This window comes from Bubalus kerabau, chromosome 11 (assembly GCF_029407905.1).
Source record: "Bubalus kerabau isolate K-KA32 ecotype Philippines breed swamp buffalo chromosome 11, PCC_UOA_SB_1v2, whole genome shotgun sequence".
Classification (NCBI taxonomy): Eukaryota; Metazoa; Chordata; class Mammalia; order Artiodactyla; family Bovidae; genus Bubalus; species Bubalus kerabau.
This window is the reverse complement of record NC_073634.1, coordinates 71,345,030-71,366,553: the sequence shown is the minus strand read 5'-3', so window position 1 is coordinate 71,366,553 and position 21,524 is coordinate 71,345,030. Positions and strand designations below refer to the sequence as shown.

The following is a 21,524-nucleotide window of genomic DNA, read 5'->3' as shown; positions in this document are numbered from 1 at the left end:
TTCCAGGCAGAGTTCTAAGTAGTAGATATGAATGAAAATATGTCTCTACTCTTACAAAATTTATCATTAGATTAAAACCTATTTATTCATGTTTTTCACTCAAATTTTCAGAGGCTTCATATCAAATTCTGCATTTTTATACAATGATTGTGGCTCAAAACAAACCCAATACAGCATTCTGCCTTGCAGATTTTTCTTTGTAAGTTTAATTTTCCAGAGCTGTACTAATAAATACTTAAAATGTTTTAGATTCTAGTGTTATAACTATTTGAACTTAATATCACCTTAAAATAATGTATATGTTAAATTGACATGAAGTCCTATCCCAGAGCTGTCAAGTTTTCACTGGCATTGATGACTTTTTCTATTGAAACGTCTCAGGTAACTTTATTTTGAAAAATTTAAAACCTATGGAAATGTAGCAAGAATAGTGCATTTAAGACTTAGATACCTTTCATGTGGAATTACCAATTGCTAGTGGCCACATTTGCTGAACCATATGAGAAAACATCAATACATTTAGGGCTTAAATAAATGTAAAAATTGGGGCATTCTCTTATATAACCACAATATAATTTTCATACTAAGGAAACTGCATTGATAGAGTGTTTTTAATCAATACATAGTTCATATTTTATCCAGTTGCCCAAGGAGAACATTTACTTGCCAGTTTTGTATGAGATTGGTGCATGATCTCAGAGGTGATGTTATAAATACCAACATGAGATACTTCACTCTAGGCTGTTAACAAGAAGTTCATGGAACACCTAGAGAAGGATATTTTAATGTTTTTGAATAAAAAGCATCTTGAAAAACTATAACTACATAAATGTAAGAAATTTACATTTTGGTTTAGTAGTCTATTCAACATGGTGACAAGAAATCTTGGCTTTCAGCTGCTCCAGAATCAATTTTGGTATCCATCAGAATTTCTTTAAATGCATTGCTGCAAAAAAATTTAAGCATGAAAGGAATTTGATTTAAAAAAAAAGATACTGGGGCCATATTCTTATCTGTGAAGTGTTTCTCTGTGAATAAATCCACTTGTTACCTATCACTTTGTCTCACTGAGTTCTTTCCGCAGTGAGACATCAAGAACCTGAGCTTCATTAGGTCCTTGGACCAGGCCCACTTGGAGGTTAGAGCTGGGAAATGAATGAGATACACATGCCCAAGAGTTTGCACTGATACTTCCAATTCTAGTCTGATGCTACAGAGTTCATTCTGTTCTTTCCCCTCTCTGTATTTGTAACTCCATTCTCCCAGCTGTGAAGAACTTGGCTTCTATTGCCAGTATATATATTCCCAGTATGTTCACTTATTTGCTCAGTCTTAGAATTTCAAAAAGTAGCTTCAGAATTGTTCAATCATGCTTCCTTAAAAAAAAAAATATATATATATATATAGAGAGAGAGAGAGAGGACACTTTCAGAATTTGGAGGAAGTTTATGGAACCTGGCTTAGAAAACGTTCAGGAAAGACAGACAACTGTCAGGCCCACAGTCCTAATCAAGCTATAGACTATCCCCAAAAAGCATACTCCTACCACATACAGTGAGGGCCTGGTATTACAACTTCAACTTCCACTGGACATGGGACTCTGCTGCTGTTTGCCACCAAAGTGGATTCTCTTCAGTTTCTGCTTCTAACCCCTGTCTTTGTCTTCTCTGTTCAGGGCTGGTATCTCTAATATGACCTCAGTTCAGTTCAGTCGCTCAGTCGTGTCCGACTCTTTGCGGCCCCAAGAATCGCAGCACGCCAGGCCTCCCTGTCCATCACCAACTCCCAGAGTTCACTCAGACTCACGTCCATCGAGTCAGTGATGCCATCCAGCCATCTCATCCTCTGTCCCCTTCTCCTCCTGCCCAGCATCAGGGTCTTTTCCAATGAGTCAACTCTTCGCATGAGGTGGCCAAAGTATTGGACCTAGCCCAGATCATATGCGTGGTAGACTATATAACCATATTTAGCCTTTCATCTTTTGAAGAGGAGTCAGGCTTTGCCATAGGGTGAAGATTTCTCTAAATGTAGGAAGATGTTTGGCAGCCTTGAAAGGAAAGAAAAAAAACTTAACATGTAACTTAAATCTATGCTGTTAATAGGAAATCCTTTGCTTCAGAAACAGAATAATACGTGACAAAGTATGGGGTAACTAAAGAAACTTGTTTTATAAAATTGAGACTGTTACATATGTTAACTTAAGGTTTATTGTAATGGTGTCAAAGGTTGAGAGCAAGTTGTTTGTGTAACTTGCTCTGAAGAGACTTAATAAACAGCTGTGTGAAGTTAATTGATAAAGGCTCCAGGAATTTACATTATATAGGCCACATTAAATAGATACAAAAGCAGTACAGACCTTAATGCTTTTTGTAGTAGCTTTTATTATTAGCTATCTTCAAACTAGGAAAATCACTTAGAAATTTTGAATTTCTGAGAAAAAATTTGATAACAAATTTTTTCTGAGAAAAATCTTGAAGCTTTGCAGAGTAAATGACAGACTCCAGGTTCCCTACATACTGTCTGTTTATCACTGGATTACCTAGCTTTAGCAAAGTAGATGTTAGAATTAAATTTTCAGAAGAGCCATTTTTTTCCCTTAGACATATGCAATCCTTAGGGTTTCTTATAGGCACATGAGTTGGGTAAAAATAGACAGTGAAGAGTTAAAGAGATGGTTCAGAGTTTTCACCTTCACCCTTCCCTTAATGTTAATATCTTACATAACCATAGTATGATTATCAAAACTAAGAAGTTAATAGATTGGTACAGTACTATTAACTGCAAGTTTTATTGCTGTTTTCCCCAGTTTTCCCACTAATGTCCTTCTATTCCAACATCTAATCCAAAATACATTGTGTTTAGTTGTCATGTCACTTTACTTTCCTGTAATATGTGAGGAGATATCTTTCATTGTAGCACTTATGAAGGGTACTGTTCCTCCTCTGTGTCATTTCAGTTCAGTCGCTCAGTTGTGTCCAACTCTTTGCGACCCCATGGACTGCATGCAGCATACCAGGCTTCCCTGTCCATCACCAACTCCTGGAGCTTACTCAAACTCATGTCCATTGAGTCAGTGGTGCCATCCAACCGTCTCATCCTCTGTTGGCCCCTTTTCCTCCTGCCTTCAATCTTTCCCAGCATTAGGGTCTTTTCTAGCGAGTCAGTTCTTCACATCAGGTGGCCAAAGGATTGGAGTTTCAGCTTCAGCATCAGTCCTTGCAATGAATATTCAGGACTGATTTCCTTTAGGATGAACTGGTTGGATCTCCTTGCAGTCCAAGGGACTCTCGAGTCTACAACACCACAGTTCAAAGGCATCAATTCTTTGGTGCTCTCTTTATAGTCCAAGTCTCACATCTGTACATGACTACTGGGAAAACCATAGCTTTGACTAGACGGACCTTTGTTGGCAAAGTAATATCTATGCTTTTTATTATGCTGTCTAGGTTGATCATAGCTTTCCTTCCAAGGAGCAAGTGTCTTAATTTCATGGCTGCGGTCACATCTGCAGTGATTTTGGAGCCCAAAATAATAAGTCGGTCACTGTTTCCATTGTTTCCCTGTCTATTTGCCTTGAAGTGATTGGACTGGATACTGTGATCTTATCTCCACTGTATAGTGACTACCTTTTTTCTCAACATACCCTGTCAGAATTGAGTCACTAAGAGTTGCCCACACTCAAGGAGAGGGAAATTAAGCCTCACTTCATAGAGGGAGGTGTATCAAAGAATTCTTACCCGTAACATTATTACTAAGGTGTTTTAATGATGATTTGCCTCATTTCTTGTACATTTATTTATTAGAATTCTGTAAGAAAAAGTGATTTCTCACCCCCTCGCTAATCGAGGATTCAGTCAAGGATTATTCATTGTAAATATTAAGTTGTCAGTGTCTTTTAAGTCCCTCTTAATCAAAAGTAGCCTTCCTTTTTACTTTTTTTTTTTTAAAGGATGGTAATCTTTAAGATATCAAATAAGTCACCTTATATAATATCCCAGATCTGAATTTGTATAATTGTTTTATATGCCCAGTATCCTGTAAACTTAGATCTGAATTTAAGCTTAGCTAAATTCAAGTTAGATCTTTCTGACTTGAATATTTCATATATGATATTGTATAATATTGTATACACAATGTCTCATTGTTCGTTCATAACATGATTTAAAGTTTGATCACAGGGTCAAAGTGGCCTAGAGATCTCACTTTTTTCTTTTATTTTTTTACTGAAGGATAATTGCTTTACAGAATTGTGTTGTTTTCTCTCAAACCTCAACATGAATCAGCCACAGGTATACATATATCCCCTGCCTTTTGAACCTCCCTCCCATCTCCCCATCCTACCCCTCTAGGTTGATACAGAGCCCCTGTTTGAGTTTCCTGGGCCATATAGCAAATTCCCATTGGCTATCTATTTTACATATGGTAATGTAAGTTTCCATGTTATTCTTTCCATACATCTCACCCTCTCCTCCCCTCTCCCCATGTCCATAAGTCTGTTCTCTATGTCTCCATTGCTGCCCTGTAAATAAATAAAATTTTTCTATATTCCATATATGTGTGTTAGAATATGATATTTATCTTTCTGACTCACTTCACTCTGTGTAATAGGATCTAGGTTCATCCACCTTATCAGAACGGACTCAAATGAGTTCCTTTTTATGGCTGAGTAATATTCCGTTGTGTATACGTACCACAACTTCTTTATCCATTCATCTGTAGATGGACATCTAGGTTGCTTCCATGTTCTAGCTATTGTAAATAGTGCTGCAATGAACAATGAGATACATGTGTCTTTTTCAACCCTGGGTTCCTCAGGGTATATCCTAGCAGTGGGATTGCTGGGTCATATGGTGGTTTTATTCCTAGTTTTTTTAAGGAATCTCCATACCATCTTCCATAGTGGCTGTATCAATTTACATTCCCACCAACAGTGCAAGAGTGTTCCCTTTTCTCCACACCCTCTCCAGCATTTATTGTTTGTAGACTTTTTGATGATGGCCATTCTGACTGGTGTAGAGTTCTCACTTTTAAGGTGAGTTTTCCCTTTTCATATGTTAAGTAATCTATGTGACATCTTAGGTACCCTGCACATATCCATTTTCTTACTAGCCTTTCACCTAAGTTTTACATCTATTGATGGTTCATTCCTGAATCAATGATTTCAGTAGGGCTTACACATCGTTAATTTAATACTGTCTGTCTATAATTATTGTCTAGCATTTTTCTGTAAAGGAATTGTTCATTGTTCTTAAGACTCGGCACTTCTCTCTTTGCCATTTTAGCCTATTCCTATGCCTTCATAGTAAGCATTCAGTAGTCTGTTGAATCGGTAAATGGAAGGAAGGAATTGAATCCACGCTTTCTGGCATGTATAGGTGTTTTATTTTTCTGGGGAGAGGGTCTGTACCTTTCATCACATTCCCTGAAGGATTCTTAGCAGAAGAATTAAAACATCTATAGTTGTTGGGAGACTACATTCTCTGATTTCAGAAGTAATAAAACTAACATACCTGAGGTAATCTCATTTCAAAATCCCATTTTGAATATTTATAAACCCTTTAGATAAGGATCATCTTCCTCCCCCGCAAAAAGTAAGGATCATCCCAGTCATGTTGTCTTGTGATACATTATTTACAGTAATTTTGTTAGTCACCAACTTATATTATCTGTTAAAAAAAGTCTCTCCTAGAATCTTTCTACTCCCTTTCTGCTTCCACTGATCAGTGATATTCATTAAAAGGCTTCCCTTTCTTTCATGAGCATGTATAACAGTTTGATAGTGATTGATTCATCTTTCAAAAATATGTTTACTGTCGAAACCAAAGTATACCTCAATTGGACACTTTTAGGACAATCATGTGAATTAAACATTGAGGAAATTTTATTTAATGATCTCAGTCATACTGTAGAAGGAGAATACTTGCAGAGTTTTCTAGGATTGATTGTATGAATTGTTCTACATGTCAAATGATTCATTTGAGAGATTTTAGGCATATTTTCCTAAGGTAAGCCTATAAACTTAAAGCAGTAAGTTTTATTTGTGCAACCTTCACTAAAAACAGATACTTACTAGTTTCCCTCTACTAAACTGTCTAGTATATTTGTAAGTAACATATATTACATCTGTTTTGTAAGAGATTTTGAAGTTTTCAAACTTTTATAAGTTCCTAAATACTGTAGTACACAGCAAAGATCTGCCTATTCCCCCAATTCATTGTTCAGTATTCAACTTTAAGAACTGATTTAAAAGAAGCAAATTTTAAGTGGTGAATTGTTTTTCTTTGTGTTTCAGATACGTTGGTAACCTTTCCAGAGATGTCACAGAAGCTCTAATTCTCCAGCTCTTTAGCCAGATTGGACCTTGTAAAAACTGCAAAATGATTATGGATGTAAGGGTATTTTACTTAGTTAACTTTCTTCTTTTTTTTTTTTTTAATTTATTTATTTTTTTAAATACATTCTTTAAATCCATTATTTCCAGGATCTCTTAAATTGGTTTATACAGTCTAAATTCATAAAGGTTTTAGTAAATTTGTAATAAGTCCATTTTGGCCACCAAGTTTGTTTTACTCAGGAAAGAGAGACTAGATCTGATCATTTCCAAAACAGATGAGAACTATATGTGGGACTTTTGTTTTTAAATGTTTTGAGGCATCAGAATTGTTTGTTTTCTATGTGGTGTCAGTTGATTGGCAAATCTAGAAATTCAGTTATTAATTAAAATGGGAAATTAGGCAAAAGAAATAATAGACTTTGATACTGTGAAGATGTTTTAAACTTTATTTTTAAAGGTCACAATTCAAGTTTTTCTTGAATTGTGGCAGTGCCCATTCATCAGACTTTAATGTATAGAAAAAACAACAATTCACTCATGTAATCGGTATTAATCCTGAGTCATAATATGTGTAAAAAGGCAGCTTCAAATTCTCTTGATAAGAAAAACAGTACTAAAGAGAAACCTTTTATCCCATGGTCTTTCCTGCATTTAAACGTTTAGTTTTTGTTTCTCCAGGAAAGAAAGTCATGTATGTATCGGTATCTACTACTTTCTCTTCTATTATATTCCAGTTTAACGTTTTTTAACTTGGTATTTTAAAAGTAATTATTTAGCCAGTTGGCTTCGGTTTGTTGTCTTGTATTTTAAAATGTCAAAACTTTTCTCCTAATGTGGCAGAGTCACCCACACATAATACAGATGGATTCAACAATGTTTTTATTCTTTACACTCTTCTGAAGTGTTCTATTAATCATATTTAATATCTGTATGCCTTTGGATAATGAATAAAAGATTCCCATACCCATAGAGAAAGATAAGAGGGAGAGATAAAGGGAAATGACGGAGAATTTAAAACCAGTCTTTTCTTCATCTGGGTCTCCTTCCTTATCTTAGTAATGGCATTTACGAAATGCTTACTGCCTATCATTTTTATACTGAGGCCTCATCAAAAATACTAAATAGAAACATTACAAAGCAAATGTTATTCCTGTTTAATATATACAGAAATGAGGCAAAGCAAGGATGTCAACCCAGATTGATCTATTCTCTCCATAGGTCTATAGGCAGCTATTCTCTCTCTGTCTAGGTCTTTCTCAATTTTCTGGTAAAGATCTAGCAAAATGTTAGTGACTGCTGCACCTACAGAAAGAGTAGCTAGGGGAGCCTCTGCCGCTTCGTGTACATTGGACTTTGGTCACTCAGAGACTTAGATTGACTACTCTTTCTCCTGCTTACCATTTTTTTATTATTATTAAAGTTCACATCACACTGTTGGACTGATGTTCATATTTATTAATTTTATACTCCCTAGAGTATGAATTGGGAGAAGGCAATGGCACCCCACTCCAGTACTGTTGCCCAGAAAATCCTATGGATGGAGGAGCCTGGTAGGCTGCAGTCCATGGGGTCGCTAAGAGTCAGACACAACTGAGTGACTTCACTTTCACTTTCCACTTTCATGCATTGGAGAAGGAAATGGCAACCCACTCCAGTGTTCTTGCCTGGAGAATCCCATGGACGGAGAAGCCTGGTAGGCTGCAGTCCATGGGGTCGCACAAGAGTCGGACACAACTGAAGCAACTTGGCAGCAGAGTATGAATTGGAGAAGGAATACTCCAGTATCCTTGCCTGGGAAATCCCATGGACAGAGGAGTCTGGCAGGCTACAGTCCGTGGGATCACAAAGAATTCAACGTGACTAAGTGACTAAGACTTTAGAGTACAAAGGCTGATAATGCATATGCTTAGAATTTTTTTTTTAATCTAAAAAGTATAGTTTTTATTTTTCTGGACACAAGTGAAATGAACATTCTTATTTATTTGATTGCCATATTCTTACGTGTAAGCCACTTTTTTGACCAGTTTTCTGATTCTGATGCCTGTCAACATGGATCTTGGTAGTAGAACTCCCATTAAGAATAGCATTAGTTTGAATTAACACTTATATATTCTCTAATGCTTTTAAAAATAAATAATGGATAGTTTCAATGTCATCAATTTGGTGGTTGCCTCTTTACCCTAAAATTCTTTGAAATCATTGCCAGGGACATTTTTTCTTAACTGTTAGTTGTGCATGAAATAAAATGGCATATTTCTTTATTTTATTACCAATCTAGTCTTTTGAATTAGTTTCTTATTTTAACAATTCTGCTTGGGCGATTATGGAAAGAATTGTAAAATGGACTATGAAGCCATTTGGTGTTTTACACCAAGAGGTGTGAAAATACTGGGTATTTTTTCTACTTCCGTATAAGAAAGCACCCAGGCTTTGCCTGTCATCAGGCTTCAACTACTTCAAACACCAACAGAAGAGAGGAGAGAGTTTCTTTCTGGTTGCACTGCACAGTGGCTTGCAAGATCTTAGTTCACCAATCAGGGATTGAACCCGTGCCCCCATAGTGGACTCATGGAGTCCTAACCACTGAACCACCAGGGAATTCCCAAGAATTTTTATTTTTAAAGGCCTTCTAAGCAGGCAAAAATTTTGATGTCAGAAAGTCCACCTTCTAAAACCTATTCTAAAACTTTACTTACCTGAAAATGTCTTCAGTTTTTAGAGTATATTTACTTCTATTTTAATAATAGGTTTAAGAAGGTTAATTAGAAGGTTTAGTCATTAATAAAAGATTAAATTACATATAGTACATAATACAAGCTGTTGAAGAAGATAGCTTTCTATAAAAATAGTTATTTTTTGTTGTTGTTTACTGTCTTGTCTTAAACATTTACTTGCAGAACAGCCGCTCATTCTCCATGGCCTGATACTGAGCTGTATAAAACTTTGTCTAGTTTTAAAGTAAGGAGAGTATATAAAGCATAAAACTGACTTTTGTGTCTCTTCTTCAACAGACAGCCGGAAATGATCCATATTGTTTTGTGGAGTTTTATGAGCATCGTCATGCAGCTGCAGCACTTGCTGCTATGAATGGGCGGAAGATAATGGGTAAGGTAAGCTATCATAATTAAAGAAGGTGACATGCACTGGAAAACTCTAAGTTGTAAAAGGTTTTATTTCCATTTTAGAAGCATTGTATTTGTTTTACAGAAAACGATCACAATTAATATTAAAAAGATGGGGTAAAGCTTTTAGAGTATGTGTTTATGTTAGTATTCTTCATGGTTCCTTGCATATGGTAAATACTGAAGTAACTGTTGAATTACTAGGCTTTATTGAAATATATAGGAATGCTGACTACTAATGGGGAAGAATAAAAGAAAAAAAAATTTATTGGTACTTTAGGCAGGTTCAGTTCAGTCGCTCAGTCGTGTCTGACTCTTTGTGACCCCATGAATCGCAGCAAGCCAGGCCTCCCTGTCCATCACCAACTCCCGGAGTTTACCCAAACTCATGTCCATCAAGTCGGTGATGCCATCCAGCCATCTCGTCCTCTGTTGTCCCCTTCTCCTCCTGCCCCCAATCCCTCCCAGCATCAGGGTCTTTTCCAATGAGTCAACTCTTCGCATGAGGTGGCCAAAGTATTGGAGTTTCAGCTTCAGCATCAGTCATTGCAGTGAACGCCCAGGACTGATCTCCTTTAGGATGGACTGGTTGGATCTCCTTGCAGTCCAAGGGACTCTCAAGAGTCTTCTCCAACACCACAGTTAAAGAGCATCAATTCTCCGGCGCTCAGCTTTCTTCACAGTCCAACTCTCACATCCATACATGACCATTGGAAAAACCATGGCCTTGACTAGACGGACCTTTGTTGGCAAAGTCATGTCTGTGCTTTTGAATATGCTATCTAGGTTGGTCATAACTTTCCTTCCAAGGAGTAAGCGTCTTTTAATTTCATGGCTGCAGTCACCATCTGCAGTGATTGTGGAGCCCCAAAAATAAAGTCTGACACTGTTTCCCCATCTATTTCCCATGAAGTGATGGGACCAGATGCCACAATCTTTGTTTTCTGAATATTGAGCTTTAAGCCAACTTTTTCACTGTCCTCTTCCATTTTCATCAAGAGGCTTTTTAGGTCCTTTTCACTTTCTGCCATAAGGGTGGTGTCATCTGCATATCTGAGGTTATTGATATTTCTCCCAGCAATCTCCCAGCAATCTTGATTCCAGCTTGTGCTTCTTCCAGCCCAGTGTTTCTCATGATGTACTCTGCATAGAAGTTAAATAAGCAGGGTGACAATATACAGCCTTGACGTACTCCTTTTCCTATTTGGAACCAGTCTGTTGTTCCATGTCCAGTTCTAATTGTTGCTTCCTGACCTGCATACAGATTTCTCAAGAGGCAGGTCAGGTGGTCTGGTATTCCCATCTCTTTCAGAATTTTCCACAGTTTATTGTGATCCACACAGTCAAAGGCTTTGGCATAGTCAATAAAGCAGAAATAGATGTTTTCTGGAACTCTTTTGCTTTTTCGATGATCCAGCGGATGTTGGCAATTTGATCTCTGGTTCCTCTGCCTTTTCTAAAACCAGCTTGAACATCTGGAAGTTCACAGTTCATGTATTGCTGAAGCCTGGCTTGGAGAATTTTGAGCATTACTTTACTAGCCTGTGAGATGAGTGCAATTAGGCAGGTTAGTTGAATGTTAATAGAGAAGTTATGTATGGTTAGGATTTGTTATTTGCAGAACTGTACATTAAAAAAATAAATATTTAAGGGAAAAATGAAATAATTCTGAGATTATGTCCTTTCTACATTTTTCCTAATGTTAAAAAGCCTTTTCTCCAAAAAAAAAAAAAAAATGATAACAGATGGTAATGATTTTTTTAATGTCCTTACTTAATGAAACAAAGTTGTTAATTCTTTTTTAAAAAGTATTGAAATTTTGACCAGAAAATTTTGAATGCTTCTTGTCAGACATATACCATTGTATTCATAGATGCAAATCTTGTAACACCTGATTATGACCTTTATTTTTATGAAATATAAATGTAGAAAACATTTTTTTAGGAAGTCAAAGTGAATTGGGCAACAACTCCCAGCAGTCAAAAGAAAGACACAAGCAGTAAGTATATTTTATACTCTTTGAACTTTTGTGTTTATTGTACATAGTAGTTTTCTTGTAAGCATATAAACATCATGCATTTGCAGTAATGTTTTGATCGTTATCCTAAGATATGATTGACTGTGTTTGTGTTAATAAATTTAAGAACAAATCTAATCTTTGTCATCAGGTAGTACCGTTGTCAGCACACAGCGTTCACAAGGTAATTGTATCTTCTTAAACATAAAATGAAATCTCTTGAAAGGGTATTCACTAACCACCTGAAGTTTTTTTGTTTGATGTTGGGGGGAGTGGGGAGGGAGGGATCGTATTTCTATTTGTCTCTCTGGCAATATTTTTCCCCCTTTTTCCCAGTGTTCACCAAGTGTGGCTTGTCCGCTACTTGGGTGCTATTTCAAGTTCTCTGATTCCCCCCTTGGTAGCAGCTGATGCCTTAGAAATACTTCACCACTGAAGGGCAAGATACCCTGTTTCCTTGAGGTCAAGTTCTGTGCTTCATACCCAGATCTTCTTATTGCTTGAGTTGCACTTGAAACTATGTCTCCCAAACGGCAACCTAATATGTTGCTTAAGGCCTGCCAAGTAGGGGTAACTTTTCTTTCCAGATATACTTTGTCAGAATTGATGTGTATGTCCATTTAAAGTGTTGATCCAACTATTTTGTATATTTAAAGTGTTTCTTTTTTTTTTTTTTTTTTTTTTTGAGCATTGTCTTTTTAAGAAAACTTCATATATGGGATCATTATTTCTCTCCAGTGCTTTTTTAATGACTGATATAAAGTGAAGGGATTACTGTTTTCATTCTGTTGCCTTCAGTCTTAGTTCACTTGCACATGGATTCACATAAACTGAATGGTGTAATGTCTGGGCAACCAAAACTGTTGGCTTTTGAGAAAACTCAAATACTTTAACATCAAACTGTTGCAATGCAAGGTATTTCTTTGATTGTTCTTCACAAAATATGGTTAAACCAAGTATATCGCATAGCTAGCTTCAGTAAACTGTCTTAACTGAGGCAAATCTAGCCTAATAACTCATAATACCACTATTTTAATTTGTAAAGATTTAATGTAGTGGTAAACTGAATAAATGTGAATAATTACTATTAGAATGGTAAATAAGTCATTTATTTATATATATATATATATTTTCTTTTTTTTTTTGCAAAACTTGTTATATATTACTAGTTTATTTTGGCCAGTATAATAATTGGTTATAAGTAGAAATGTAACTATCAGTCTCCCATTAGATATATCATAGGAGAATCTTTCCTGTATTGTCACCTTGATTCATTATTCATTATGTTTAAAACTGATAGAATTTGTCTAGATATAGGATAGTGTTTTACTTATACTTTATTGTAATACATAAATTATTTTAAGAATACTTTATTGAATAGATCTTAGCATTTTTTTAAATTCTAAAATTGTATTTTTCTTTTCAATTCCCCTTCCTTTCCCCTATAAGATCATTTCCATGTCTTTGTTGGTGATCTCAGTCCAGAAATTACAACTGAAGATATAAAAGCTGCTTTTGCACCATTTGGAAGAATATCGTAAGTAACAGAAGATAAATTTTAAAATGCTTTTAATTAGAAACAATCATATAGAAGTAATTTGAAAATCTGTTGTGAATTTTTTTGGACATTAATTTTGACACTTGAATGTAATGTATTAATATTCACTTGAATAAATGTATTGTTTAGAGCCTATTCAAGCAGTTAACAGCCAAAGATTATTTTCCCATTGATAAATCTTTGGTCTTCAATTACCTTAAATTTTTTTTTCAATTAGCATTAGCTTTTAAGAGACGAATGTGCTGTCCTGCATCCTGTTTCTTGTATGAGTGTCTTGCTAGCCTGGTCATAATCTTTAGTGAACTTGTGCTGTGACTAAGGAGTTTAGACCCTTTGGCACTTCTATGATACCATGCATTTTCTGTTAATATATTTTAACAAAAAGAAACCTTAATAGTTTAAAAAGCAGTTATTAAATGTTAATTCCATTTAACATTTTGTTATTGTTGCTATTAACAACAATAATAATGCCTCTTAGTATTTTGTGAAGCACTGTATTGCTTGCATTGTTATTAATTGTACAGTTTAGGCCTGTTATAAATAGTTCACTTGAGTATTCATCATAAAAGAACTTTAATATTTTGAAAAGCATGCCTGTAATAGAGTAAGAATAAGTTGATTATTGCACTTTCTTAGAAGTAATTGTTGAATCTAGAAAACAAAGTTTTTAGAGTTTCTGGTTGCTTTATTATTGGTGTTCCAGCTAGAAGAGTAGAAAAAAGGAAATTCTAGCTTTGATTTAGTTTGATGAACAGACCAACAGCAGAGATGAGAAGGAGACTGGAAAGTAAATGCTGGTGATATTGATGTTGAATTTGGGAATTTTCATTTAAAGAGTTTTATTTCACTGGTAGGAGGATGAAAATGGATAGTGACCAAAGAATGATCATAAGTAAGGGGCCAACTTTAAAGGCAGTCACAAGATGAGAGTTTATAGGTGGGCTCTTCTTTTAGGTGACATTTTTCTTGAACTCTTAGGACTGACTTTAGGAAAAGTTCTAATTTCTTGATTGTTCTTTTTAGTCTGTTTTAGGGTTTTGATGATGGTTAGCTGGCTTTCAAATATCTAGATTGGACAGTCTTAACCTTTGACCTCTTAAAGGCTTTATAAATTTCTGTATACAAAATTTTGTGCTTCTTTTCATTTTGGTGTGTAGTATCTTTGTAAATTTTATCCACTTTCAGTGTAGTCACAGGACTGTAAAGGATTAAAGAACTCTGATCTGTATCTTTGCTACTTCTTCCTTAGAGAATTCTTTCAGATAATATAAGAATCAAGGCTAACATTTCCTAAAACTTAACTTTAAGAAGAAAAGGCTTTTCTAACATTTTAACAGATTAAATGCTATATTATTAAATGTCTAGATTTTGACTGCAGTCGCTTTTCTGAAAGCGTGGATATTTAGTTTGGGGTTAAGATAAAGATTGTTTAACAATTGGTGAGTGTAAGTTAAATGACATCCAAATTTTAGTAATTTCATTACTTTTTAATCAAGAATCAATCATTTCTTTTTGTTAAATATGTTGGTATCATAATTGTAGTCTGTAGATTTTCTTAGAGTCTACTATGATTACTGATGTATATATGATTTTTTTCTTGATACAACCTTTAAGTTTTATAATTTTCAGTTGAGATAATGTCTAAGCTTTAGGTTATCCTAAGAGTTAGTGTTTATAAATTTGAAGGAACCATTTTCAGTTGGTAGCATCACTTCTTGATTTTTTTTTTAATTAAAGGAGATACATTGATAAATACATACATTGAGAGATTCTCATGATAGTCAGGTATTGTCTGTAGATTCTACAACAGTGCTTGATTTATAAAAATTGTGTAGTAAGTGTTGGCCTATTAAAATATTGGGTATAAAAATTACAGCACTTTCTTTCCCTAATTTATACAGCTTAAATTTTTCCTGTTCCTTGAGTTTAGGGTAGTCTAACAGATTTTGCTGTAGAAAAGAATCAGCGACAAATTAAATGCATGTGTACCATAAGTATTTTTACATATTGAGAAGTGACTTGCATTAGTTTTCCTCTTTCACCATCACCTCTTTGTCATTTTGACCCTAAGCACTTAATAAATCACTCCTAAATTTATCAAAATATGCTTATGTATACTTTTAATATAAAATTATATTGCATGGCTTTCTGACTTGGGTTTTTGTTGTGAAAGTGCCTGTTTTGTTCATGTGTCCTGAGAGAACAAGCATTGTGACATACCTGGCTAACTTAAAAGCAGATTGCCTGCGAAGCACAATTTGAGTCCAATTTTTTGAGGTATGGAGTTTTAGCTATCATGGCTGGGTTTTTCACTCAATCTCAAATAATAGGGCTCTGGTTATTTTGCAGAGTATCTCTGAAGAATGGACAGAATTGCCCTGGCTAACTACAAGCTACGGTTCACAGTGGATAAATGTTGGCGTGCTTTTTTACTTTCTGACTTTTTAAAATTTTGCTTTTATATCTTGTAGTTTCCAATCAATCTTATATGATTGCTATTTTAGAATTTAGTGTAAAATCCTTTCTTATATTGAATAAGACTAAGTGTGTGTCTAGTATTTTTCTTCAGTAGTTTAACATTTCTGAAAATGTCAAGTTCTCAAAATTTACCCATAGTTCAGAAGGGGGGTGTGAACTGATCTGAGAAAATGAAAAAAATTAATTGATTTAGGGAATATACAACTTTTTCATTCTTTTAGTTTCCAGTTTTCTATTTTAATTTTTTAATGATTAGGTAGTATATAGTGTAAAATAGCAAATTATAAATTGCATGGTTAAAGAAAGCCATTCATTTAGTGTGCCAGTGAACCCTATAAGTTAAGTAATTCATGTGAATAGCTGCTTTTACCATGCTTAATATTTAAAAATGTAAAAACTTTGAAGTGGGAGGCAGTTTCTATAAAATGTATACATATATATTTAAGAAGTTTTTGATTTGCATGTTTATAAAATTAAGCCTCATTTGCTAATACATGATAAATTTTATAGAATAAAAGGTAAATTTGTATTAAAGGTTCATTTTAATGAAGATGAAACATGAAAATGAGTTGTGTATGAAATTCTCGCTTGATATCCAGAGGAGAGTTTGCAAACCTAAACTTCTGATTGTTTCTGATTTCAGAGATGCCCGAGTGGTAAAAGACATGGCGACAGGAAAGTCTAAGGGATATGGCTTTGTCTCCTTTTTCAACAAATGGGTGAGCTCAATAAAAAGTGCATGTGCAATAGAAGAAAGAACAAAAATGTTCATTTCATTTCGATTATTAGTCATTTCTGTCATCTACCATTTGTTCATATCACTGATAATTAGTACTCTTACTAGATGATACCTTCTTTCTCCTGTTTGGTTATTTAGTCAACATTTATTTAGCACCTTGGGCTTCGCTGGTGGCTCAGATGGTAAAGAATCCCCTGCAATGCAGGAGACTGGGGTTCGATCCTTGGGTCTGGAAGACCCCCTGGAGAAGGGAATGGCCACTCTCTCAAGTATTCTTGCCTGGTGAATCCTAGGAACAAAGGGGTCTGGCAGGCTATACAGTCCACGGGCTCATAAAGAGTTGGACACAACTGAGCAACTAAGCACATGTATTTAGCACCTGATGCATGCTGCCGTCTATGGGGTCGCACAGAGTTGGACATGACTGAAGCAACTTAGCAGCAGCAGCATGCAAAGTACTGAGAAAATGTTTTCAGAATATAAAAAGTAGAGGTGTTTAAATCATCATCCAAAGATAGGACAGATATTGAGTATCTCATATATATTTGATTTGTTTTCTCCCTGTTTTATATTCCTATGTTAATTTAAAAGTAACTAATAAAATGTTCCAGTGGATGGGAATTTTTCTAAAAAGAGTATATTAATGTATTTGAAAATGTCTCCTCATTTCCTTCATTCAGTAAACACTATTGAACATGAATTTGCATAGGCTTGAAGTTTCTGAGTTTTGCAGAGAAAAGGAAGGATAGCATAGTTTCTCAAATGAGAGGTGAAAGGCGGTTATAGATAAGGAAAGGCTTACATTTATGACAGCTGGATAAAATCTTTGGTATGTTCTCCATACAATGTAGTACTGTGGTGTTTACAAAAGGAAAATGAATGAGGAACCTCTGTAAGTACTGGTTATGGAAAGATTTCCATGGGAAATTGTCAGGTAAAAAAACTTTTTTGTGTAAAAAAGAAGAGAGCATATTATATGTGTATGCATGGCAGGGGGCAGGGTGGGGGTGATTTCTTTTCCCCCTGCATTCCCCCTGCAGAGATTAACAAGACACTTGTAAGGTTTCCTGTTTGTGGGGCAGGTAATGCGAGGCACATGGGCAGGACGGCGAGAAACTTTTAGCTATACTGTACTATGTGAAGTTTGAACCTTGTAAATATATTACTAATTCAAGTAAAGCGTTTTTTTAGTGTGATAACTCGAGGGTCCAAACAATTAAATGCAAAGATATCACACTTCTAAAAATACAGGGGTGGATGATAGGAGAATTTATATGCATTAATCCTGGATTATACACTGAGGCTTCATTAACCTTTAATTTTATTGTATTGCCTCTATGTTATGATTGTTTGCCAGTGATAAGTGCAAAAATACTGTATTTTTTGTGCAAGAGTCCCTTAGAATGAGCCATTAAAATTTGTGATACTATGAAATGTATTTTAGAAAGGATTTTCTTTAGTAAAGGGAGTATTTGAAATAGGTATCATTTCTTGATAACTTCAGGTGAAATTTATAAGCCTCATTTATTGTACCAGTTCCTTCCGAGTTTTTAAAAACATCTGTTTGCAGTTATGCCAACTAGTCTCAAATTATCTTTTATTTTCTAGTTTCTGTGTCTGCTTATATTGAAACTAATGTCTGGTTATTCCTCCCTATCCAGATATTCACTATAACAGCCAGCTTGCAGCCATTTTACTTTTTCAAAATTTACTTTTCAAATAAAACATCAGCCCTAAAAATATTAACGTGGCCTTTTTCTTTTTTAATTAATGTCTGTGCTGGGTCTTTATTGGTGCGAGAGGGCTTTCTCTAGTTGTGGAGAGTGGGGGGCACAACTCTTTGTTGCGGGCCCTTGAGCACACAGATTTCAGTAGTTGTGGTACACGGGCTTAGTTGCTCCGCAGCATGTGAAATCTTCCTGGACCAGGGATCGAACCCATGTCCTCTACATTGGCAGGCGGATTCTTATCCACTGCGCCACCTGGGAAGTCCTTAACATGGCTTTTAAGTTAAGGCAGAAGAAGGTAGAATGCACCGTAACTGTGTGTCGGCTGTTCACACAGTGGCATTGTATCTTTCGATCAGATTCTAACTATCATCTTCCTCTCATGAAGCGAAAGTGTCTTCTAAGAAGCAGGTATTAATCTAAGAGGTCAGGAAAAATCCATATATTAGAAGAAAAATTGCAAATGGTAAAGCATATTGAGAGATGAAGATGTAAAAGCTCTTGTCATGTATGGTCCCATCTACCAAGTGTAAAAGGAGATGAAAAAATAAAAACTATGAGACAGTAACTACCTCTTAAAGCTTTACTGTTAATCCCAGCATAATATTTAGGGAAGGTAGAAGAATACCTCATGCAATGAACTGATAGCCACATTTACCTTAAAGGATTGATAAACAGGTTGTCAATGTTTTGTGATACTTGGTGATATAGGTTGAGGTCTGTGGGTGGAGTAAAAACTCACTTTTTTGCATTTGGTATTATGGAATATATTACCCTGCTATATGTCACTATTGAATGCATAGTTAGTATGAAAGTCAGATATAGCAGAGGATGTCTGTGTGTGACCTCTGTAGTTACCAGACATGGATTATAATCCTGACAATCATCACACAAAAGGTATATAACTTTGAGTAAGTGATACAGTTTGATCTTCCCAAGTTTATGTTTTAGTGTCTATAAATTTGCGCTGTGTGATTGGCAGGCGTTCCTGGTGTTGCGAAGTGCCGCAGCACGGATTGCGGTTGCCCCTGGCTCCCTTGCCTCTCCTGTGTTGTGTGTCCTAGGCAGACTCCAGGACTGGTTGAACATACCTCCCTGCCGACTCTGAAGTAACGGAGTGTTGCTAGAGAGAAATTGAGTCAGCTGGTTTCACTTCTAATTTAGCGGTTACACATAGATAAACACATGGTACTGTCTTTGTAAACCTGTGTTTCTCTAGTAAAATTGATTTCCTGTTCTTTGAAAAACTGTTTCATGCTCCCTCATTTCTCCTCAAATATTCCTCACTCTTTTTCTCCATCATCACCCTGAGCTTCAAATGAGAAAGTAAAAGCTATCATACAGAAATTCCCTCAGCTTTCTACCACCAAACCTACATTAAATGCTCTCACCTTCTCCCTCTTCCTCCTGTTACAGTGGAGGAAGTCTTTCCTGTAGTTGTATATGAGCATGTAATTATATTTGTTTTCTAGGGCTGCTGTATCAAAGTAGCTGAATGACTTAGAGTAATAGAAAGATTCTCTAAGTTCTAGAGGATAGAAGTCCAGAATCAGGTTGTCATCATGGCCATGCTCCATCTGAAGATGCTGGAAGTATCCTTCCTTCCCTCTTTAGTTTCTGGTGGTAACTGGCAATCCTTGGCATCCTTGACTTGTAGCTGCATCACTCCAGTCTCTACCTTTGTCTTCACATGACCCTCTTTCCTCTGTGTGTGTCCTCGTTAACTTCTCATCTTCTTATAACAGCCCTTCTTTAAAAGGGCCCACCGTAACTTGTATGACCACATCTTAACTAATATACCTGCAAAGACCCTATTTCAAATGCAGTGAGGTCACTTTCACAGTTATGAGGCTGGATGGACTTCATATAAATTTAAGTGACACAGTTCATCCAACAACAGATAGTTATTAAACATCTTACAGAGTTCAGACTGGTTAGTGTGGAAAGCAATATTTGTTTTTTTAAGAAGAATCATTTCCTTTTTATGTGTCTTAAGAACAGCTTTTAGCCTTAAATTTACCTGTTGTTTGCTAGGTGAAGCCCACATTTGATGTAGGCAAACCAAAGCTGAAGCCCACGTCCTTTTCAGTCTACTCTTAAGTTGGCTTTATTCTTACTCTATACCAGGCCTACTCTTTTCAGGTTCACCTATGGATTTCTGCTTGCTTGGCTCTCGACAGTACATGGTTGTGGGTTTCTTCCTTCATCACTAGCTATTCCTTCTTAGTCACCTTAGCTCGCAATTTCTCCTTTATCCAGTTTTCACATTTTGCTGTTTTTCAGGGCTCTATCCTAGGATGCTTTATTTTCTCTCCAGCCTTTCTTCATGGCTCTGAACCTTATATCTGCAGCTCCATTTACTTCACACTTAACTAACAAATTATTTTCGTTTAGATGTCTTACATATATCTGAAACTTAATGTGTCTTAAATAATCGTTTCTTCCTCGAACTTGTTCCTCCACTGCCTCCCAGACTTCTCATTTCCATCAATGCTAGCACTGTCCTCCCTGCTGCCCAAGCAGGAACCTAGGAGTCGGCTTTGATTCCTGCCCTTTTAGTTACTGTGCACACGGCCCCCCCACCCCCATTCTATTGACTCTTCCTTTAGATTACATCACTGCTACTGTATTAGTCCTGGTCACCAACATTCTTCTTTAATCTGAATATTACATTAGTCTTATAAAGTGTCTTTTTACTGTCTTATCTCCCCAAACTGTTCTCCTTAAAACATAAGGATGGTCTTCTTAAGACATAAATTGGATCATGATAATCTCTTACTTAAAATAATCAGTTTTTTCTTCTCACACTTTTCCTTTTGGCACACTAGATTCCAGTGAAACTAGTTGTGTTTCACATGCTTCTTTTAGATGTGTACCAAACTCGTGCCTGCCTTAACACACTTTGCAGTGGTTTTCCCTCTACCAGGAACACTCTGGTTTTTTGACTTTTCTAGCTCCTTTTCCTCAGCTTAAAAGTCATTTCTAAGAGACCTTCCCTAATCGTGCTGCCCTAAGTAGATTCTTTTTTTTTTTTAATATAAATTTATTTATTTTAATTGGAGGTTAATTACTTTACAGTATTGTATTGGTTTTGCCATACATCAACATGAATCTGCCACAGGTGTACACGTGTTCCCCATCCTGAGCTCCCCTCCCACCTCCCTCCCCATACCATCCCTCTGGATCATCCCAGTGCACCAGCCCCAAGCATCCTGTATCCTGCATCAAACCTGGACTGGCAATTCGTTTCATATATGATATTATACATGTTTCAATGCTATTCTCCCAAATCATCCCACCCTCTCCCTCTCCCACAGAGTCCAACGGACTGTTCTATACATCTGTATCTCTTGCTGTCTCGCATACAGGGTTATCGTTACCATCTTTCTAAATTCCACATATATGCGTTAGTATACTGTATTGGTGTTTTTCTTTCTGGCTTACTTCACTCTGTATAATAGGCTCCAGTTTCATCCACCTCATTAGAACTGATTCAAATGTATTCTTTTTAATGGCTGAGTAATACTCCATTGTGTATATGTACCACAG

General features: G+C 35.9%; 1 protein-coding gene across 16 annotated transcripts in view; it reads left to right on the top strand.

Annotated features, from left to right (window-relative positions):
- Positions 1 to 21,524, top strand: part of TIA1 (TIA1 cytotoxic granule associated RNA binding protein) — a 38,755-nt gene that overhangs the window by 4,399 nt on the left and 12,832 nt on the right. For 4 of the 16 annotated variants that reach the window (XR_008700463.1, XM_055540568.1, XM_055540562.1 and 1 more), the window contains exons 2-7: positions 6,293 to 6,395; positions 9,346 to 9,444; positions 11,401 to 11,455; positions 11,625 to 11,657; positions 12,923 to 13,010; positions 16,153 to 16,228. Coding sequence is in view for 13 of the 16 variants with exons in the window: in XM_055540568.1 (XP_055396543.1) it covers positions 6,293 to 6,395; positions 9,346 to 9,444; positions 11,401 to 11,455; positions 11,625 to 11,657; positions 12,923 to 13,010; positions 16,153 to 16,228 (454 nt within the window). In the remaining 3 variants the exon portion in view is untranslated. The other 12 variants (XR_008700464.1, XM_055540564.1, XM_055540563.1 and 9 more) reach the window with 9 other exon arrangements.